Source organism: Ambystoma mexicanum, chromosome 2q (genome assembly GCF_040938575.1).
Source record: "Ambystoma mexicanum isolate Mex_15411 chromosome 2q, UKY_AmexF1_1, whole genome shotgun sequence".
NCBI lineage: Eukaryota > Metazoa > Chordata > Amphibia > Caudata > Ambystomatidae > Ambystoma > Ambystoma mexicanum.
Genome location: NC_090924.1, coordinates 1,291,978,084 through 1,291,999,197, shown reverse-complemented (window position 1 = coordinate 1,291,999,197; position 21,114 = coordinate 1,291,978,084). Strand labels below are relative to the sequence as shown.

The 21,114-nt window shown below is 47.7% G+C and overlaps 1 protein-coding gene across 1 annotated transcript in view; it reads right to left on the bottom strand.

The window, feature by feature from the left end:
• Window positions 1-11,323, bottom strand: part of MRPL3 (mitochondrial ribosomal protein L3) — a 440,961-nt gene extending 429,638 nt beyond the window's left edge. Inside the window, exon 1 of the mRNA XM_069648722.1 lies at window positions 11,067-11,323. Within this exon, the coding sequence (XP_069504823.1) occupies window positions 11,067-11,149 (83 nt within the window). The 5' untranslated portion in view covers window positions 11,150-11,323. The remainder of the gene's footprint in view (window positions 1-11,066) is intronic.
• Window positions 11,324-21,114: the final 9,791 nt, after the last annotated feature.

Here is a 21,114-nt window from a genome sequence, read left to right as displayed (position 1 = left end):
TGAGCATCAATAATGTGAAAGAGTAGTGCTTTGGAACCGGATGACGGCACATTAAAACACACACACAAGCTTTCAATAATGTAATGTTTTGACCATTCCTGCCTCTCTCATTAAATTGGCCACAAAAGGTTTATTTAAAAGGAATAGTGCGCTCAAAAGTATTATTGTTCCCGAACGTTCGGGCATGTATTTTTAAGCATACGTTGATCGATCATACAAACATTTCCTATGCACCTTACCATAGTTTTCCACACTTTTACACATGCGAAAATCAGGAAGCAGGGCGTGGCCATCTTGTGCTAATCTTATCCGTTGCCGCATCGCCCTAAGGTGAACTGCCCTGGCGGCACTAAATTATATCCCCGCCACTGAGGTTGACATCACTAGACGTGTACAGCCCATTTCACAACGCCAATGCACGTCTGCGATTCAGCTGATGACGTGTCTCCATGGAAATGGCAGGACGCCTCTTTCCTCAATAAGTATAAACAGACCGATTCTCAACAAATATCAGATTTGCTTTTCCAATGGTTTCACTGTCTTTTTTTTGTGTGTATCCTGTGGCTCGTTTCTGCTCTGTTCAGCCATCTTCATTGCTTGTAGCCCGTGCGAACAGATACTAGTACTATCATTATTATCTATTTTAATTTTGTCGAATAATGCTTATGCACGAACTTCGCGCAACAGTTCGCCCTCGCAATCCAAGTAACGAGTAAGTGTACTTTAGATGTGATGTCACTTAGGCTACCAACATTTCATGTTTGTCTCCTATATTGTCGTAACTTTGATCTATCACTGCCAAATGAATGTAGTCTTGCAATTCTATACATCACTCGCGTTTTGGAGAAATCATAGTGGTCATCTTATGTTTCATTCACGTACAACCAAGAAACAATATTTCTCTGTGTCCCATATGTAATGGAATGCATAGTTGTTCACTTCTGTAATGTGTCTACACTTTAAAGCCCAAGTTGATTGATCAGTGAAGCAACGTTTGTACTGGCAACAATGCCATAGGATAAAAGATTGCATTTTCAACAAAGGTTTGATATACTTATCTTGTTCATTTAAACACAGTTTGTATCTTTCCCTTCCACAGGTGGTACAGGCTGGTGGCCTATCGTGCGTTTACATGGTGGCTTCATAGGAGGCTGGGACACCGCGTTCGACGTTTGTCGTTGGTGCCATTAGAGAGACATTCCCCAGTGACAGCGGTAAGTACAGGGGATTTTCCCACACTGTGCTGTAACCCGAAGTATATAATGTGTAGTACATTTGTGCGATCAACATCAGCAATAAAATACAACTGAACTTTAATGAATGGTTGTGTCAATTTTTCAGTGAATCAAGGACACGTTCACTTGTCCTAGCAGGGCTGACTGGGTGGGAACGGCCGAGCTGCCAAACACCATGTATACTTCAAATGTATCTAACGCGCAGGGGCCATTGTTCACATGGCCTCCCCAGTGTCTCCAGGCAGGCTCCCCTGATCAGGCCGCGCCTCTGCAATCCACATAAGTGTGTCTCCATTCAGCAGTGTTCCGGCCCTTTCCTGCATGCCTCTTGGCCGTCCATCCCGCCCTTCCCCATCAATGGCTGTTCGCACCTGTGTCCTTACCGTCCCAAGGGGGCTCTCAGGGTGGGAACAGCCGAGGTGCCAAACACCATGTACACTTCAAAGGTATCTTCCGCGCAGGGGCCATTGTTCACATGGCCTCCCCAGATCCAGTGTCTGCAAGCAGGCTCCCCTGAAGCAGACTGTGCCCCTGCAATCCACATAAGTGTGTCTCTCCCTTCAGCGGTGTTCCGGGCCTTGTCTGCACACCTCATGCCCATCCATTCCCCTTCCATTATCAACAGCAGTTCAGACCTGTGTTCGTGCACTACCAAGGGGGCTCTCAGGGTGGGAACGGCCAAGGTGCCAAACACCATGTAAAGTTCAAAGTTATCTTTCGCGCAGGGGCCATTGAACACATGGCCTAGCCAGACCAAGTGTCTCCAGGCATGCTCCCCTTGAAGCAGGCCGCGCCCCTGCTAACCACAAAGACCATGCCATATACACGTCACTCATTCACATACACACCGAAATTTCTAATTCTTTATAAACCCCTTGATATTTATCATGAGAACATCTGTGAGCACTGCAAGTCAACTTGTGATCGCGCTACCTGAGAACATCTGTGACCACTGGTAAAATCAACTCATCATCGTGCTACCTGTGAACATCTCTGAGCAGTGGAAGTCAGCTCGTGATCACGCTACCTATTATCCTGCTACTAACTATCCTGCTTGCTGAATCTAACTGTTTGTTGGTCAAGGTAAGGGCAGGTCACCTAATCATCTCTTCCTGATCTCTAAATTTCTATCTATTTCGAACAAATGTAGCCAGTGGAGTAATGTTCATTCATCTCATTGCCATTACCATTACCATCTGTTTAATTTGTTCTGTTCGCGATATATAGCAATTGTCATCAACGTCAATTGGGATAGAATTGCATCCTTCGCGGATCATGTCTATAAGCATGTTTCCTTTTGATGCATGAAAGTACATTCAATGGACGAGTAACACGTTACAATTTGTGTCACATCAGTCAATTGTGTATGAAAGTTATCCTAGTGTATATTCGACTACGTTACACAATTTGCCTCTGTGACCAAAAGAAACATTGCATAGAAAAATTATGATATAATTCCATCTTTCTCACGCATTCAAGCAACATACTTTTTAAACGATGTGGACTTTATTTTTTTTATTTTTACAGATTTTTTAACAATGCCTGCTTGTATGGTTTACGGTTGCCGTTCTAAGACCCATAAAAAAACCTAAGGGCACAATAATACATATTCCTGAGGAATATAGATTTAATAAGAGAAGAGGTCAGATATTGCGGATTTGCGCCGGACGAGCTTGAAGAAGGTCAAGCCCAGGAAGTCTTGGGGGGACTTGAGTGGAGATCGATTCCGCATCTGCAGACTGCACTTTACCACGAATATTTACAACGTATCGCAGTACACAAAGAAGCATGGACTCAGAACGTTTCGTAAATTGCTTCCAAATGCAATTGCAACTCAATGCACACGCTGCCTCAGGCGAGTCCCGGTTCATGAATTAGCTGTAGGCCTTGGGTTACTGAACAGGTAACTACATGGACAGATTGGTGTTTTTGTTTAAACATACAAAACTTTGCATATTTACTAGATTGTATTGCTTTATAACTACACATCATTTTGCTAGACATCTGTCCCTGGTTTTAGGAGAATCATAGAAAACTATTTATGGGCACAGAAAACTATGCTATGGTGCTCTTGGAAATAAGCATAATCTTTTTGTAATTGGTTGCTTTACATGTCAATTTTTTAGGTTAGCAGATTGACTTAAGCACAGACTATCGGTAGTGACAACATCACCAACACGTCCAGTATACCAATGGTGAGCCATACACACTTGCTGAAATTCATATTCTTCAGAGTTGGACCTTCCCACATTTCTAATTTTCCCTTTACAACTCTGTGACAATGCGCTGATATTGAAGGAGCGGGATTCTGCATCCATTTCTTTGCCGGAGTCAACAACAACTTCGAGCGCCTATCAGGTAGTTTTATTTCGCTATTCGATTACGGAAATGTATTATGCATGGAATTTTAGATAATTTGAAATAGTTTACGTATCCAGCCGTTTGTTTACATAATGTTTCATTTATGGGTTTTTATTCATATGTACCATTGTCTGCATCCCACTGGGTCTGTTCAATTTCATTTTTTTCAACCATACTAAAACAAGTACTGTGTTACAGGGGGATGCTGGTACTTCGACTACAATTACATCATCCTTTGGAGCTGGTCCAGATCATCAGGTATGCGTACCGACAGTTCCCTTGAACGAAAGAAAGTATATCCTACATCTGATACTATCAGACATTGATATTATTATAAACAAGCATCTTTTCAAACTTTTACCATTTCAGTTCCAACGTTACAATTTCTACCCTAATGCCAAATACAATGCTTGAGTGCAACATTACAATCAGTTGGTTTCATACGTGATCTCTGATCGAGTACACTAGCCATCAATCAGGTGAAATTCGAAATGTATATTTTGACTAAATGACGTAGACAGTGCACAAGGGTATTTATGTAAGCCATGTGTGCGGGGAAAGAATTTGATTTCAAACACGATTGACTTTTTTAATGAATATTCTATTCAAGGGATGTATTCAATATCGGGAAATAGAAGAGGAGGCACGTGGATCCGAGGTGGCGGACCAGCTTGCTGGTGCAGTCGTTACAGTGAAGAACACAGTTTCACAGAAAATCAAGCAAGCAAGGGAAACTAACAAACAATTTCGATTACAAAAAGTGTTTTGGGATGGTGTCTTCAATACTTGCTTTTTTTTTTTTTAAATCTAAAGTGCTATATACTGTATGTTGGATTTACATTGAACATGTATTTACAACCCATCTCCTAGATGCCCAGAAGAAAACGAAGTATGAAGACACAGACAACAAATGAAACCAGAGATGCTGCTTGCCAAACAGATTTCACCATGGAGCAACTATTATTTGAGGCGCTGCGTAGTCCTGTCAATAAGCAGACTCGAGATGCTGATGCCCAATAGCCAGAAAATGCAAGCAAAGTGTTTTTGGACCAATGCTACAATGTGAGAACTAGACAAGGTGAAGAAGAAAACACTGAATATAAGGAATATGCTTTTGAAGTACTCAAAGGCCACTTAACACAATCTACACCCGCAAAAAATGGGCCACCCAACAAACAATCTACATTGATGGTTTCTCCTATTCCTGTTCAAATAACACAAGCTGAAATAACAGAGTCTGAAGCCTCAACGCAATTGACCGAGGAACTAGCCAAAGATCTCGACTTCAGTGTGTCCTGTTCGGCCGATATGTCCACCAAAGTTGAGTTACAAACCACATTCATGCCGGATGATAGTCTAATAAAGGAGCCCAAACACATTGTATTTGACTGCTGCCTGGTAGAGGTTATACTGATGCTGAAATGTGTCCATCCAGTGAGGGGGAGGGGGAAAGTATGCAGTAAGCCATTGTTGAATGCGACTCGTGTATCACAAGGCACTAACCTGAAAATACAAGCCACCTGTGATCTGCTCCATGCTAAATTTTCATGGTCCGCTCAACCGATGCTGGGAAAAGTGCCAACTGGAAATCTACTGTGTGCAGTTTCTGTCAATTTGTGGGACTCCAGTTCCTTTCTAAAACGCAGTACTACAAATATCAACGAGACTATTTATTCCCTGCTATTAGTGAAGCTTGGAAAATTGAACAAATGTCAACTGAAAGGACATTCTCTGACATACGGTTCAGGCTACCTGGCGATTGGACAGTGTGACAGCCCCGGATTTTCAGCAAAGTACTGCACATACCACTTTCAGGACATGGAAACTAAAAATAAATTGCGAGTTCGGTGGTCGTGCAGATGTCCGAATGTAAATCCTCAGTGGCCATGGAGAAACATGGTTTTATCAAATCCCTGGAAGATCTCCAATCGAGGGGAATGCAAATAGCCACTGACAGACATGTTTCAATAGCCAAGATCATGAGAGAGCAGTTTCCAAATATTCGCCATCAATTTGATATATGGCACGTTGCCAAATCAATCAATAAAAGAATCACGGCTGCTGGAAAAAACAAGGTTCTGAAATGTTTTACAGTGGTCCCAGTCTTTCAGCAACCATCTCTGGTCAAGCTCCAAACTTGTGTTGGGTCTGTGGAAATTCTACTTGGAAAATGGCGCTCACTAATGCACCACTGTTCCAACGTTCACTCTTGTACAAAAAAACCTACATTTTCACCAATGTGCACGTGGACCTTTATCGGAGGAACAGGAACGCAAGAAGTGGTCGGTTCCATCTTCACCTCCACACAAAGCTCTTGAGAAGATCGTGTTTGATAAAACTATCAAGAGATCTGAAGGGACTCACAGAATTCTGTCACACGGGAGATTTGGAGGTGTTCCACAATAGGTGCCTAAAATACAGGCCCAAGAGATTGCATTTCGGCATAGACGGGATGCAATATAGTACATTACTAGCGGTCTTTAGCGCATGACGAGAACGTAGGGAGAGAACAATCGAGGACTGTGGTAAACTTTGGGATGCTTTGTTACACAATGGCCTTCACGAAAAGAAGAAAAAAAAAATGGGTGGTCCAGGCAATATACCAAGAAATAGAATTTGATTTTGTGAAAGATCTCATTTTGACTGTGTTGGACAAATACTCATGGAATCGCTCATGATTTTGTTCCGAGGACACATACATTGCCACAAAACATTGCAACATGCCCTGTCCACCAAAAGCAGACCTTGAGGAACAGTTCACTTCCCAGTACAAATGATTACCAGCTATTTATTTGTTTAACAATGTTTATATAAAAAGTGTCCAAATAAAGCGTCCAAATTGTCTTCTGAAATGTATCCTCTTTATCAATTTCTTTTTAAAGAAGTGCCTTTTGGAGGATGCCATAGAGTGTAACGCTGTGCTTTCACACTTCCTGCTTTCGTCAAGCTCTTGTGGGTCCTTCACTGATCGGGGGGGGGGGAGGATCAGATGGATATCAGAATGGAAGCAGCTTTGGGGTTCTTCAGTTGCCTTACCAAACACGTGTCCAAACAGCTGAATAAATATGCATCCCACAAAAGGAATGAGGCCTAGGCTAGATAAGATACTTGACACGCAAGAACTACTGACTAAGCAAAACAACGCATCAAAGAGGGTTGTTGGTAAGAAATGGGTGCATTCTGACCTATATTTTTATGGGGGCAGGTGTTAGGGGTCGTTGCTATCGGATGCCTTATCACAGGGGCCGATCTTTGATTTGCGGCCCTCAGAGTCTTACAATTTCAAACGCAGTGGGGGTAGGTGTCAGCGTTCCCAAAATATATGACCAATCCTGATTAGGTATATGGGAGGTGAAGTTGAGGTGGTGCGGCATTAGGGTCTGGCAACCAGATTCGTTCAAAGGGAACATGGGTCATGGGTTCAGGGGACCGCGGCTTGGCAGGAGAGGGTTGCAGCAGGGCTTGCTCTGACACTCTCGTACGAGCACATTTTGTCAGGCCTCGAGACTCGCTACTTGCGAAAAATGTTTACGTGATTTGCCGTGTGAACAGGAGACGGGCTAAACTGACAGGTGGTGTGGGCTGGCTGTGCGAGTCGCTGGGAGAGTGTGAAGTTCTCCAGAGGGACATTAAAAATAAGGCATTTAGAAGTAAACTAACTGCAACTGTTTTCATTTTAAAAATGTAAATCACTAGAAAATTCACGCGGCATTGGTGGATGGCAGCAAACAATTCATTTGTTTTTCAAAAATATTTCAAATGCCACTATGGTCTGAAAGTCTATTAGCTCCCATTGGGAGTGAAGATCAGCGCCTTTGAATTTTGCTCATGAGCTGAACACACCCACGCTTCGTACACAGTATAAGGTTCGATTGTTTTTCATCCTTGGAAGAAAGGGAGGATTCCGAATGGAATGAGTGAAGGGAGGTGTGTAATATCGACAAATATAAGGTTCACCATTCGAAAACTGGACTTGTATATAAGAGAGAAGGTGCGTATGTGCACCGGATTTGTGTGCAGCAGGTGTGGCACTCGTGTGATAGCTGCTTCTTAACGGTAGGTGTAGTCATTGGGAGATCAGGAGTATGTGTTCGTTCTGGCAGGGGGAACCAGACTGATTCTGGCTGTGTTAGCCTCAGGAGAACGCCTACGCTGGCGGGGGTGCAGCCAGGTGTTTTTAGTTAGGATGATGGGGGTGGGTATGTGGCAGGTGTTAGTATGAGAACAGCTATACCGAATGTTTTCATAGTATCGCTGTGTTCTGGTTGAGTGGTGGTGTATAGAAGAGATTAAGCGTGGAGATGTGATATGGTGGTTTTCAGTAGGTGCTCGAGATCGAGCGCCTCCATGCTCCATGCATTCCATGCACTACAACTATTCCATGCACTCTTCACCCGCTCCACCCACATCATCGGTTGCACGCCCTCCATCCGTCCCATGCACTCCATCCGTCCCATGCACTCCATCCGTCCCATGCACTGGATTCATCTATTCCATTTGTTCCGTCACTGTCATTGCATGCCATCTATCCATTTCATGCTCTATCTATTCTGTGCAATCCATCCGTATCATGTATTTGTCCTTTCCATCCTTTCGTCCACTTTAATCCTCTCGTCCATTTCATTAGTTTCATCCATTTCCTGAATTTTATCCACTTCACTGCTTTCCTCCAGTTTATCCCCTTCATCTACTTCACTATATTCATCCAACTTCACTCGTTCTATTCAGTTTATCCGTTTTAATTTACATTGGCAGTTATTAGTTTCCGATTTCTCGCTCGGATCATGATGCTGGAATGTTATTTATGATAAAGCAGCTTTGGGCTAAGGTCATTGATTGCTGTTATACGGTTTGAGTTAAGAGTCGATTTTAGGGGACGAGCCATGTTTTCAGTAATTTGCGGAAAGACACGAGGTCCTCGGTGAGTCGTATGTGGGGTGAAATTGCATTCAACAGAGAGGGGGCCAGGGCTGAGAATGATGATCCACCTAACCTGGCTGAGTTGGTTTTTGGTATGACTAGGAGGCCAGCAGAGCTTGATCTCAGAGTGGGTGGAGGATGGTAGGGTTTTAGTTTGTCTTGAAGATATTGAGGTTCGATTTTATGCATTGCTCGGTGAGAGATGCATGAGGTTTTGAAGGTCACCCTTCAGGCAACTGGAAGCCAGTGCAGAGTTTTGAGGGCTGGAGAGATGTGATCTCTTGGGCTACGTGCTAGTAGTAGTTTGGCTGCAGCGTTTTGTACTCTTTGTAGTTTAGTCAGTTGGTACGCGTGGACTCCAAGGTAGAGTGGATTAGCATAGTCCAGTCTTGACATAATTGATTGGACCGCGGAGAGTCTGTTGGAAAAGGAGAGGTATGGAAAAATGCGCCTAAGAGTTTTAAGGTGGTAGTGGCAGGACATAGGGACGTTGACTTGGAGTGAGAGGGTTAGGTCTGAGTCTAGGGTGCATCCAAGGTTTTTTACTGAATTTGAGGGTGTCGGGGAATTGCCAATTGCAGATGGCCAGGGTAGCGGGTGAGGAAGAAGTTCGGTGTTGCCACATACCATGATTTCAGTTTTGGAGGGGTTTAGCAGAGGTTGTTTGTGGTCATCCAGTGATCAATGTTGAGGAGGCAGGAAGCGAGGTCGGGTTGGCAGTTGGGTTTTAAATTCATGGTGCTCATTCTATAAACATTGAAGGGCTGATTCATGGAATTATTTGCGCCGAAAAACGAGGATTTGTGCTCCATTCTGCCCACAAATCCCCATTTGTTAAACAGGGATTTGCGGGCAGAATGGCGCACAAATCCCCATTTTTCAGCGCAAATAATTCCATGATTCAGCCTGTAAAGCGGTCCGTGCCATGATAAAAAGTAGCGCCTGGAGACTTTCCATGGGGCTAACTTTCAAAACGACACATCATTGTTCTTACATTTGTGAACTCTCTGTCACCTTATTACAACCTAAATAACTCAGCCCTGTGACTACCAACCTGGTGTCCGCCCCAATTGCGACTCCTGCCTCCCAATCCTCTTAGACCTCTCAGCTGCATTCGACACAGTCTACACACAGACACTAATCGCCTTCTGCACAGACATAATGGACATCCCCAATACCATCCTAAAACAGTTTGCTTTCTACCTATTCGGCAGACACCAAGCTGTACAGATAGTTCTGTTCAGATCCAAACAACTCTTAGTGTCATGTGTGATCCTCCGAGGTTCCATCCTCTCCCCAAACATCTATATAGAACACCTGGGAATAAAAGACCCCAACATGGCCATTCGTCAATATGCCAAAAACACCAAGCTGTACCTCAAGGTCAAAAGCCCCCACGAGACGCCTTTGTGAGTGCCTAGCCACCCTCCAAACCTGGATGCCGAACTACCTTAAGCTTCACCCCACCGAGAATTAATTGGAACTCATCGCAACCCTGAGGATAAACAGCACATTAAAAAATGACTTGATGTTATGCAATTGGAAGTATTCAACCTTCAGTTGTCAGATTCAGCCATTCCTAGAATTCATTGTCAATAGCAGCCCCTCCTTTCAAAAATACATAGCCAAGGAAGACCAAGCGGCCTGGCTACAGATCACCAAACTTTGCAAAAATCAAAGCCTTCAAGCCTGCCCTTCCCCCGTATGACTTGTATGCAGTGATTCAGGCTCTTTTGACCTCCCACAATGATTGGGAAACTGCCTTTCTAAATGGGCTCACACCCACACATCTGGGCCGCTCAAGTCTGTCCACCACCACCCACAACTCTCCACCCCGGCACAAGCTTCACTGGCGTTCCCTGCCCGCCAGCATCCTATTCAAAATTGCTTGCGTGATCTAGAAAGTGGTCTTGAACAACACACAGACATTCCTGACCGCTAAACCCCACACCTCTGGAGACTGTCACACCTCCATTACAAATACATCAAAAGGTTACCATCCTGCTGCAGGTTTGGAGCAACCTATCATACACCTGCTCTGGAATAGCCACGTGTATCCACTCTTCTGCCAACAGTACTGCAATACATCTAAAAAAAAAAGCCTTGCCCAACATTGGCTTCTACACTTTGTAAATCGTGCAGATCTCGCGGATGAAGGTACCTCACTGTCATTTGGAGATCCCCTTCCCAACATGTAGTTTTTTTTATTTTATTTAAATGAACAGTGCCAGTTGAGAAAGCTGCATGCGAACAACTGAAGCTACTGAAAACGACAACTTGTAGAATGCGTTCATTTTGTAAATGAATGTCTAACACTGAAAGGGGGGGACTGCATGCAACAACATAGGATTGATGACACCACTTTTCCCGTCCTGGTCTTTCATTCAACAAAAAGATTCTGGTGGGTGCACACTCTTCGTTGACTTCAATTGAGTACGTCAGTAGACGAGCTGTTGCAGAAAGTAAAGGATTGGAAAAGCGATGCCCCAGTGAGTTGTGCTTAGGTATATGTTATGGGTTCGTGAGATATTTGCTGTGTAGAGCGCGTACCTTTGAGTGGCAGCGGGTACGCCCTTGGCCAGCAGCTGTGCACTCAGCCCAGCTAGAAGCCTGCAGCCACCTGCGCGTGCCATGCTCTCCCGACCTTGCTGCTGTCACTTCTCCGCGTGCACCGTCCTGCTGCTGCTGCTGCACCAGAAACTCGGAGCAAGTTCCCATTAGAAAAACGGACCCTAGCGACGTGCCCTCGCGATCACGTGACTTTCGGCACGTTACGTTGCCTGCCGCAGCATCTGCTTCAACGCTATTCCTTTACCATCTGCAAGGGGGAAGTCACTCTCCCTGGTACTTAGCTGCAGCACCTTACCTAACAATTACACATGACAAACATCCACTGGTATTGCACTCGTTTCGGGGAACGTTCCTAAAGAAGCCAAGGTTCACACTTTGCAGTGTGCACCTGACCGGCTGAGATTTATACTTGAGCGTCGTCATTTCAAAGAGTGGCGGGTTTAGTTTGAACTGTGGTGCAACACTATCAACGGTGCTAAGGTAGAAGGGGCCTCGGGCTAATGAAGCAGGTGGTCAGATGGGACCTGGTTTACAACAGGGATCACCAGTGTAACCTGAGGAGAGGGTCATGGCTGCGAAACCTCAGGTTTGGTACGACTCTACGGTTTTGTCAGCAGTGTCTGGTTGATTTCAAATCCTGGCACCAGCACTTAAAAAGTGAACGATCCTTGGCAAATACTTCTCACTGTGCCTTATATTTGGAGTTTTAATTTTGAAAAAAACCCCGTGTCTTGCGTTCTCCCTGAATGCATGATGTTATAGTAATTAAATAGAATAGACCTGTGCAATTGTTTTTCATTATTAATACAACGGGAATATTGAGGTTTACCCATTGTAAATAATTAGAGATGCTGATATAAATGCAATACCATCACCATAACTAAAGGGTCGCTATTGCCAGCCCTGTAATATATACCATTTTTAGCCTAGGGTGGGGAAAAGGAGAATGTACAGTACTTGTTGTGAGGAATGCACGCTTCTGGGAGGGGGGGGACAGAAATATCAGGGTTTATGATTTTCAAAGGTAGGCAAGTCTGGACGGTGTATTCATGTGGACTAACAAGTGGGTAGGAATAGGATGGGTTTAAAGTGGTTGGATCGGTCTGGGTCTGGATGAAAGTGGGCATCAGAGAATGGCTCTGCAGAGGGGATTGTGCGAGTGGGGTCTGGAGTGAGAGTTCATCCGGATGAATGTGTGGAACGTCTGGGCATGGGTCAGGAGGGAGGGTAGTGGGCTGGGTCGGTCAGGAGGAAAAGTATAGTGCATATGCAAGGTTCGAAATTGAGGGGAGCAGGGATTGATTTAGCTTCTCCTGCTTCTAGCATAGTAGAGCCTGGTTAGATTAATCAAAAGCTACCAGTAGATACTTTTGGCTCTTAGGGCCAACTGGTGCCTTCCAAACATGTTAATGTGACATTAACTTTGAGTATTTGAGAATGTTAATAAAGAAGTAGAACACATCTGATACACATTTAAACACAATGGTTCATACAAAATGGACAAAAAGTTAAAGGAGCATCTCTAGTAGCTCCTGGTTCCCCCTGGTAGCTCCTGCCTACTGGGTGATGCCCGACACCTAGGAGCTGGTTTTAGCTCCTGCTCGTTGAATCTCAATTTCGAAACCCGGTCTGGAGGTTGGGTAAGGGGCATTGGGGCAGGAGTCAGGAGGAAAGGTAGGGCCCTTCTGTGGATGGGCTAGAAGGAAGAGTATGGGACATCTGGGCATAGGTCTGGAGGGGTGGGCAAGGGGGCAACTTGGCAGGGGTCTGTAGGGAGGCCATTGGTCATGGGTCGGAGGGAAGGTAGGACATGTGGGTCTGGAGGAAGGGCGGGACATATGGGTGTGTTTTGTGAGGGAGGGGTGTATGCATTGCAAAGGACACTGGAGAGTGGGTCTGATGGGGCACGGGATGGTGTGTGTAGAAGATGGAGGTTAATGAAGGGTGGTGTGATGAGGCTAATTTAGTGGTTGGTCCTATCAGAAGGTCTCAAATATAAAGGGCAGTTGGACGAGAGCACATTTTCCAGGGCTAATGGCAACTAGGTAGGATCAGGGCTAACAACAGCTTGCAAACATAGGTGTCAAATAATCTGCTGGATCATCAGGCCCAGGGCTTGCAACCCACTGTTGTAGTGACTAAGTTCTATGTCTCTTGAAAACCCTCAGCTCCCCTGTGTCCACCTCCCCCCTCATCGAGGTGGGGCATGGATGCCAGGCCTATTAAAATCAGGGGGTGGTTTTCCTATTATTCTCGGTGCATCCCATGTCCCTCCTTTCATACTGGAACCACAAAACTCTTCCTTCGGATGGAAAATGAGGTGTGACAAATGGGGCATGGGGCTTCAGTTCTCCACCCCCTGTCCCTCAGAGTTATTTTTGTAGGGCTTCTAGACTGGGGGAGGAGTTGGAAGTTTGAGACCGTGTAAGGATTTCAGTGTCCCAGTAATGCATCCAGAGTTTAGGATGAGTTGTGGTGCCCCATCCCGCCCCATTCTCCTGTAACCGGTAGAAGAGGAGCGCTAGAGAGAGGCTGCCCACTGCCTATCCCAGCGGTGTACTAATGGTTTTGCCGCAGGACTGAATTTACCTTGGACAGCGGCCCAGACTGTTAATGTGGGGATGCCGGCAGGGGCACATTTTGAAGGCCCACAGGCATTATTTCTAAACAGATACAAAAGAATGTGTATTTTGAGTTGTACTTCTTGTCTTTATTGCTGTTATATACTTGAAATTCTGAAGTACATATTTTGCATTTTTATAATTTCTTGGGAGACTACTTTGTTTCATAGGAACATATTGCCATCCTTACCTGTCTTCTGTTGCAGTAGTGGGCATTGCGTTCACATTGAGCACACTTCAGGCAAACGGATTTCACAGGTCATGTTACCTGGGATTTACATATATATCTGCCAATCGCTTAGCTTCTCTACAGTGCTTTAAGCTACAAAGTGAGCAATGAATCACCTGGACTAGGAAATGCAGGTGCTATATATGACTGAGAAAGAGAGCAATAAAAAGACATAAAAGTTGTTCAGTGATAAATGTTTCAGTGTTTCTTGCATGCCAGTTTCTCGATTTCTTGCTCCAGTGCAGTTGTGGCTACTCTAAAATGAGCATGGAGATGGTGGCCAGTCATTCTTTTTATTTAGACTAGATTTATTCAAATTCATTTGAGAATAAATCTGTTGTAGGTGCTGCAAAATATTGACACTATATTTAATGGCATAGATTAGGAAATTGAAGGGTGTTCAGAGACTGTTACATCTATATGTTTTAATTTTTAAGAACACTAGAGCACTGCCAGTCAATCACATCGAGGTAAAGACTAGGTGGAAAGTTTCCAACAGCAGCTGGAAAAGGGTATGAAAATGTGTTTAAGTGAGGCTCGTTGGCGTTTGAATTTTGTGAATCTATTTCCAAGCACAACTTGGACTTCGGTCAGGTGCCATTTGAAGTACTTTTTACCATGAGGCAACGCCTAGTCCCATGCTGAAAAATGTGCTGGTATGCCTTTTTCCAGCGAAGCTGTCATGAATTGTAACTTGATTCCAAAAGAACAAACTCTTCTGTAATATCCGAGATGAGATTGTGTCTTTCTTGCAACTTTAAATACAATAAATTGAGATGGTCTATAAGGTCTGTTAAAACGCAAAGTCAATTACCCCATTTATAACTTGAATGATAGAAGTGTTCATCCCCTTCTTGTCAAGGAATAATTATTTCCTGTTGTAAAGCAAAGAGTTGCTTCAGAATATTGCCATGGCTACTCCAACGGACATCTCTGTGATGACAGAACATCACCATAAACTGTGTTTACATCCTCTAAAATAGTCTAAAGAAATCTGTAATTTAAAGAATGTCCACGGATACAGAAAAATTGTTTCATAATGAAGGCAATGTCTTCTATGACTTCCAACTGTTTTTGCACACAGTTGGAAGTCATAGAAGTCAAGGGGCCCCTTGGTCTATAATAAAATTTTGCAGGCCGATTCATGGAATTAATGTGCGCTGACATTTTCGGCGCAAGCGTGCGAAAGCGTGCGAATCGCAGCCCAAGTGCAAAAATCGCGGCGAAACCCGCACGCAGCGATTCATGGAAGTCAGTGCACGTGTAAATCCCAGGATTTGCGCCAAAATTCTGCGTGGTGTACACTGGCGCACACGTCTTCAAACAGCGTGCGCTACGCGCACAGCGAAATCGCACATTGCGCGGCCCACACAACAAAAGTAGGCAGAACAGGGGGCGTGACACGCGGAATGGGGAACAACGCGTAAAAATGTGGGCGTCACAGGGGAAGTACAGGAGGCAAATGCGCGGAACGCCCACACGCACATTCAAAACACGTATTCATGGAACCGAACGGGGCTAACGCATGCGCCAAAAAAACACGCGCTAATCCGGAAACACGTATGCCAGCAGGAAGCAGGCGTACGTGGACCCGCGCAGCATAAAAGTGCGCGCAAACCAAAAACAAGCTCAGACGCCAGGATGACTATACCGTTCCTAGCAGCAGTGGTCGTGGCATACCACAGGAGGAGGAGGAGGATAGTCAGGCCCAGAATTTTTACACCCAGAACCAGCCTTTTTGGGATGCCTGGTGACCAGGTGTATGGGAGGTACAGGTTTCCACTTCACATAATACTCGACCTGGTCAGTGAGTGGGAGGATGACCTCACATCACCCACCCTGTGCTCCCAAGCGCTCAGCCCCCTAGAGAAGGTCCTCAATGTACTGCACTTCTTGGCCACTGGATCATTTCAGCGGACAACTGCTATAGTGGGGGGGGGGGTGTCACAGGCCACGCAGTCACGCTGCCTACACCAGGTGTTGGCCATCATGACTGCATGCCCATCAGTCCGCAGGCACATATACCAGCCCAGAACACCTACAGAAAGGCAGGCTGCCGTCCTGTGACGAAGGCCCCAGCAACAGACTCATGTTCATTGAGTTTGTTGCCCTCTGGTAGAGATCCACCGCCAGTCACCAGAGTAGCGGCATGATTTCAGGCCAGCTTGTTCTTTGCTCTGCGTTTCAGGTCATTCCACCGCTTGTAGCAATCATCAGCTGTGCGCCTCACAAATCCAAGGGCACTTATGCGGTCGGCGATGGTCTGCCAGTGTGCCTTACGTTGACCAGTTATGGTCTTGGACCCTGCAGTCACCAGGATTTCGTGGCTATGTGCCCGCACATAGGACACAAGTGCATCAAGTTCCAGGTCATTAAAGCAAGGCTTCCTTGACGTGCCGGAGTGTGTAGCCGTGTCTGGGGTCTCAGCCTGTCGTGCCAGAGCACCCTTCTTCCTCTTCTTTAAAGGTGGAGCAGAGCCAGAGTGGCTTACGCCGCTCTGTTCAGTAGGTGCAGAAGCACCGGTGAACTGGGTAGTAGGAGTGTGGGAATGCACAATGACCATAGGTCTTGTTGCAGGCATTGGTTGCAGGGTAATGTTGGCAGGGGGAACGTCAGTTTGATGGACCTGGACCGACACTGTCCTGGCTGGGAGAGTCAGAGCTGGGGCGGGTGGAGCTGCAGCTGCCCCTGCAGCCTCCCCACCATGCCTACTCGGGGCAGCAGATGACATAGCTGCCCCAGATCCACGTGGCTTGGTGACAACAACTTGCACCGCCACACGTGGCCTAGACTTGCTGACCTGGAAGTCAGCCTGGGAGTCATCCTGTGCCAGGTCAGGTGCCACAATGAGCTGGTCCAACAAGGGCTGAGCTGGGATGGTGTCAGCCATGTTTCCCTCAACCACAGGGGGGGCATGGGTGTCCCTGATTTGTCCTCCACACATGGGGGTATAGGGACACCCTGCAAATCCCGGCCACGTCCCCTACCGCGCCCACCACGGCCACCTTTTGCAGGTCGGCCACCTTTGCCTCCCTTACCGCTTGGTCGCCTCCCAACCATGGCACTGATGTTGTTGTGCGTATGGGAGTTGCAGTAAACAATTGTCCTGGGCAATTGGGGGTCAAAGGGGTAGGGTACTAGATGGAATTCGTACCCTAGTGCTCTAACAAGGGGGAAAATGACGGGTCACGCAAGGCACAGGCAGCCCAAAATAAAAAAATAACGTGCACGCAACCTCTCGTAGACCACGTGCGTGAAAAAAAGTACCCACACTACACTGTGGCACCCAGAAACACAAAAATAAGCGTACGCGTAATACACGCAGCCTACAATGACCTCTGAAGGGGGACGCAACACACGGGGCAAGCACAGTTGTTAAATGCGCGCGCGACTCACCATTTGTCTGGAAAAAGAACGTGAAAAATACACGCGTGTGCGCGTTGGCAACACCCCCGCCAAAAGAAGAATTGTACGCTGTCTGAGGAGACAGGACAAAAGAAGAAGTGAACGCTGTTTGAGGAAACAGGCCCAACAAAAAATCTGAAAAAAGCTGTCAGAGGTAACAGGGAGTACGAACTTGAAACGCTGTGAAGTAATTGCGTGTGAACCGACAAGAAGTACAGAATTCATCCACTCGCTCTCCACAAAAAGCACGTACAAGGAAATGGTGTCCGACACGTAGCTTTTAAACCGGCCCACACGTCACATACGCGTGTACGCGGTAAGGCCCTTTCCTCCAATTACAGGAGCTGACACTCGGACGTGCATTTTTTGGACGTGTACCAGCAGGGATGCCGACGTCCAGACCCGTTTTCAGGGAGGGGATGAGCGCACAACAACTGGCCTTCCTCTCCATGCTGACTTGGCTATCCAGGACCGGGTTGAGCCTGTCCTGGGTGGGGTGGCGTTGTGTCAACGGGCCATGCGAGGTGACCTGCAGTCTTTTCATGTGGAGACTGCACGTCATCTCGAATGGCTCGTTGACCGCGTTGACCTACTGGGACAGCTCACCAGGGCCGGATTCCTCCGTTTGCTGGACCTTGTTCCGACCCCCTCCTCACCTGAACCCCCTATGCACCAGTCGTCCTCCCTGCCATCTTCCCACCCATGTATCACCTGGGTACCCTGTGGAGCTGCCTCTGACCCTGCGGCCAGGCTGGTGGAGGACACATCCCTGCCACAGTCGGGAGTCGGACATCCAGCAGGGGTGGCCACCTCAACAACTGTACCCCAGCCAGAGGAGGATGTGCAGGCAGCAAGAGCCAGGGCACAGGCAGAGGCACAGCAGCAGCAACAAGGTGAACTCGGGGCCTTCAACATCGGAGGGGCAGGCATCAGCCATGGGGCAGGAGGACCCTGGATTTCAAGTGTCTTTCGTGTGGCAGCGGTTGGGCCACGCCATAGATGCAGAGCAGCAGCGGGCGGAAGAGGCACAGCTCACAATGGTCAGGGCGGAGAACTCCATGCGGAGGGCCCTGAGGCGGGCCGAGTGCCTCGAGGCAATTTGCAGGGAGTTGGAGGAGAACATGTCATCGTCCCTGCGAACCCTCGGGGCCATGGAAGAGGACCGCCTCCAGGACATTGAGCAGGAGTTCGATGATGCCCTGGCCCGGGGCATCCAAAAGTGAGCCGTCGGACTAGCCCGCTGCCATTGTAAATAGTTTTTAGAGTTAGGTTTCCTTTTCCTTTTCCTTTTATTTGTGGTCAATGGACAATGCCACACACATTTGTATATAGTTTTATTTTTAGGTAGTTTCTTAGGTAGGTTTCATTTGTTTGGTTGGGCTCATAGACCATTTACATCATTGGACAATGGATTCATTTGATACCTTTTTTGGAATTTTGCACATGGATTAATGGATTTTTATTTTGGACCATGGATTGTATATAGTTTGATCATGTATTAATTTGGAATTTTGTTTTTCATTATGGACATGGAGAAATGTATTTTTCTTTCTCCGGACAATGTATTGTAAATAGTTGGACTATGGATTGATTTATCTTTTTTAGTTTTCATTATGAACATGAAACAATGGATATCATTTTTTTACCTTTCCTTTGGATTTGCGTTGGTGGAGGGAGAGTTATGACAGTTTTTCTTTCAAATTTTTTTGGATTGGTTATCATTTTCATTCACTCATCTTTTTCACATGCTTTTCATTTCATGTTTGATATTTTGGTATGCTTTCATTTCATTTATTTATTTATGTACATAATACATTTTCATATGTTAGTTCCATGTGTGGGATTCGCTCATTGGGTTGATGCATGTGAAAATGTGGGTTTACACATGCAATGCCAACCAGTGTATGTGTGTGATGGACATGTGTTGATGTACATGGTTGAGTTTTGGTTTGTGTCTTGAGATGGGCATGTCAGTGTGGGGTGGATTGGGAAATCATTGTGTCTCAAGAATGGGGTGGCGGCATATTTGGTGTAGAAGTGGGTAATGATTGTGCATCTTTATTTCATGTAGGGGGGACATGAGTGGGGGCCTGCTGGCAGGTGCCCCGCACTGCTGGGGTGTGGGGGTGCAGGGGGACATGAGTGGGGGCCTGCTGGCAGGTGCCCTGCACTGCTAGGGGTGCAGAGGGACATGAGTGGGGCCCTGCTGGCAGGTGCCCCGCACTGCTGGGGGGTGGGGGTGCTGGGGGACATGAGTGGGGGCCTGCTGGCAGGTGCGCCGCACTGCTGGGGGGTGGGGGTGCAGGCAGACATGAGTGGAGGCCTGCTGGCAGGTGCCCCGCACTGCTGGGGGGTGGGGGTGCAGGGGGACATGAGTGGGACATGAGTGGGGGCCTGCTGGCAGGTGCCCCGCACTACTGGGGCGTGGGGGTGCTGGGGGACATGAGTGGGGGCCTGCTGGCAGGTGCCCCGCACTGCTGGGGGGTGGGGGTGCTGGGGGACATGAGTGGGGGCCTGCTGGCAGGTGCCCCGCACTGCTGGGGGGTGAGGGTGCTAGGGGACATGAGTGGGGGCCTGCTGGCAGGTGCCCCGCACTGCTGGGGGGTGGGGGTGCAGGGGGACATAAGTGGGAGCCTGCTGGCAGTTGCCCTGCACTGCTGGGGGTGGGGGTGCTGGGGGACATGAGTGGGGGCCTGCTGGCAGGTGCCCCGCACTGCTGGGGCGTGGGGGTGCTGGGGGACATGAGTGGGACATGAGTGGGGGCCTGCTGGCAGGTGCCCCGCACTGCTGGGGGGTGGGGGTGCAGGGGGACATGAGTGGGGGCCTGCTGGCAGATGCCCCGCACTGCTGGGGGGTAGGGGTGCTGGGGGACATGAGTGGGGGCCTGCTGGCAGGTGCCCCGCACTGCTGGGGGGTGGGGGTGCTGGGGGACATGAGTGGGGGCCTGCTGGCAGGTGCCCCGCACTGCTGGGGGGTGAGGGTGCTGGGGGACATGAGTGGGGGCCTGCTGGCAGGTGCCCAGCACTGCTGGGGGGTGGGGGTGCAGGGGGACATGAGTGGGGGCCTGCTGGCAGGTGCCCCGCACTGCTGGGGGGTGGGGGTGCAGGGGGACATAAGTGGGAGCCTGCTGGCAGTTGCCCTGCACTGCTGGGGGTGGGGGTGCTGGGGGACATGAGTGGGGGCCTGCTGGCAGGTGCCCTGCACTGCTGGGGGGTGGGAGTGCAGGGGGACATGAGTTGGTGATCAGTAGTACAAGCTGACATGTGGCTTGGCGGGGGGCCATGCCCATGGTGGATGGGCTGCCTGCGGGACATGACCAGGGGTGCAGGGTAGTCCCCTGTGGTGTGGGCTGCGTGCAGGGGCCGTGGAGGGTGTAGAGGGAACACCTGGGAGGACCCACACTGCCAATTCACGTGTAGGACTCCCCACGCACCCCAGAAATGCACGTACCCTGCTCAAATCGTGTGTGAGACTTCACACGAACCCCAGTTATACACGTACCCCGCTCACACAGGGCCATTTGTGTGTGAAACTTCCCGCGCACCCCCAAAATACACGTACCATGCTCAAATCGCGTGTGAGACTTCACGCGAACCCCAGTTATACACGTACCCCACTCGCACAGGGCCATTCGCATGTGAAACTTCCTGTGCACCCCCGAAATACACGTACCATGCTCAAAATCGCATGTAAGACTTCACGCGAACCCCAGTTATACACGTACCCCTCTCGCACAGGGCCATTTGCATGTGAAACTTCCCACGCACCCCCA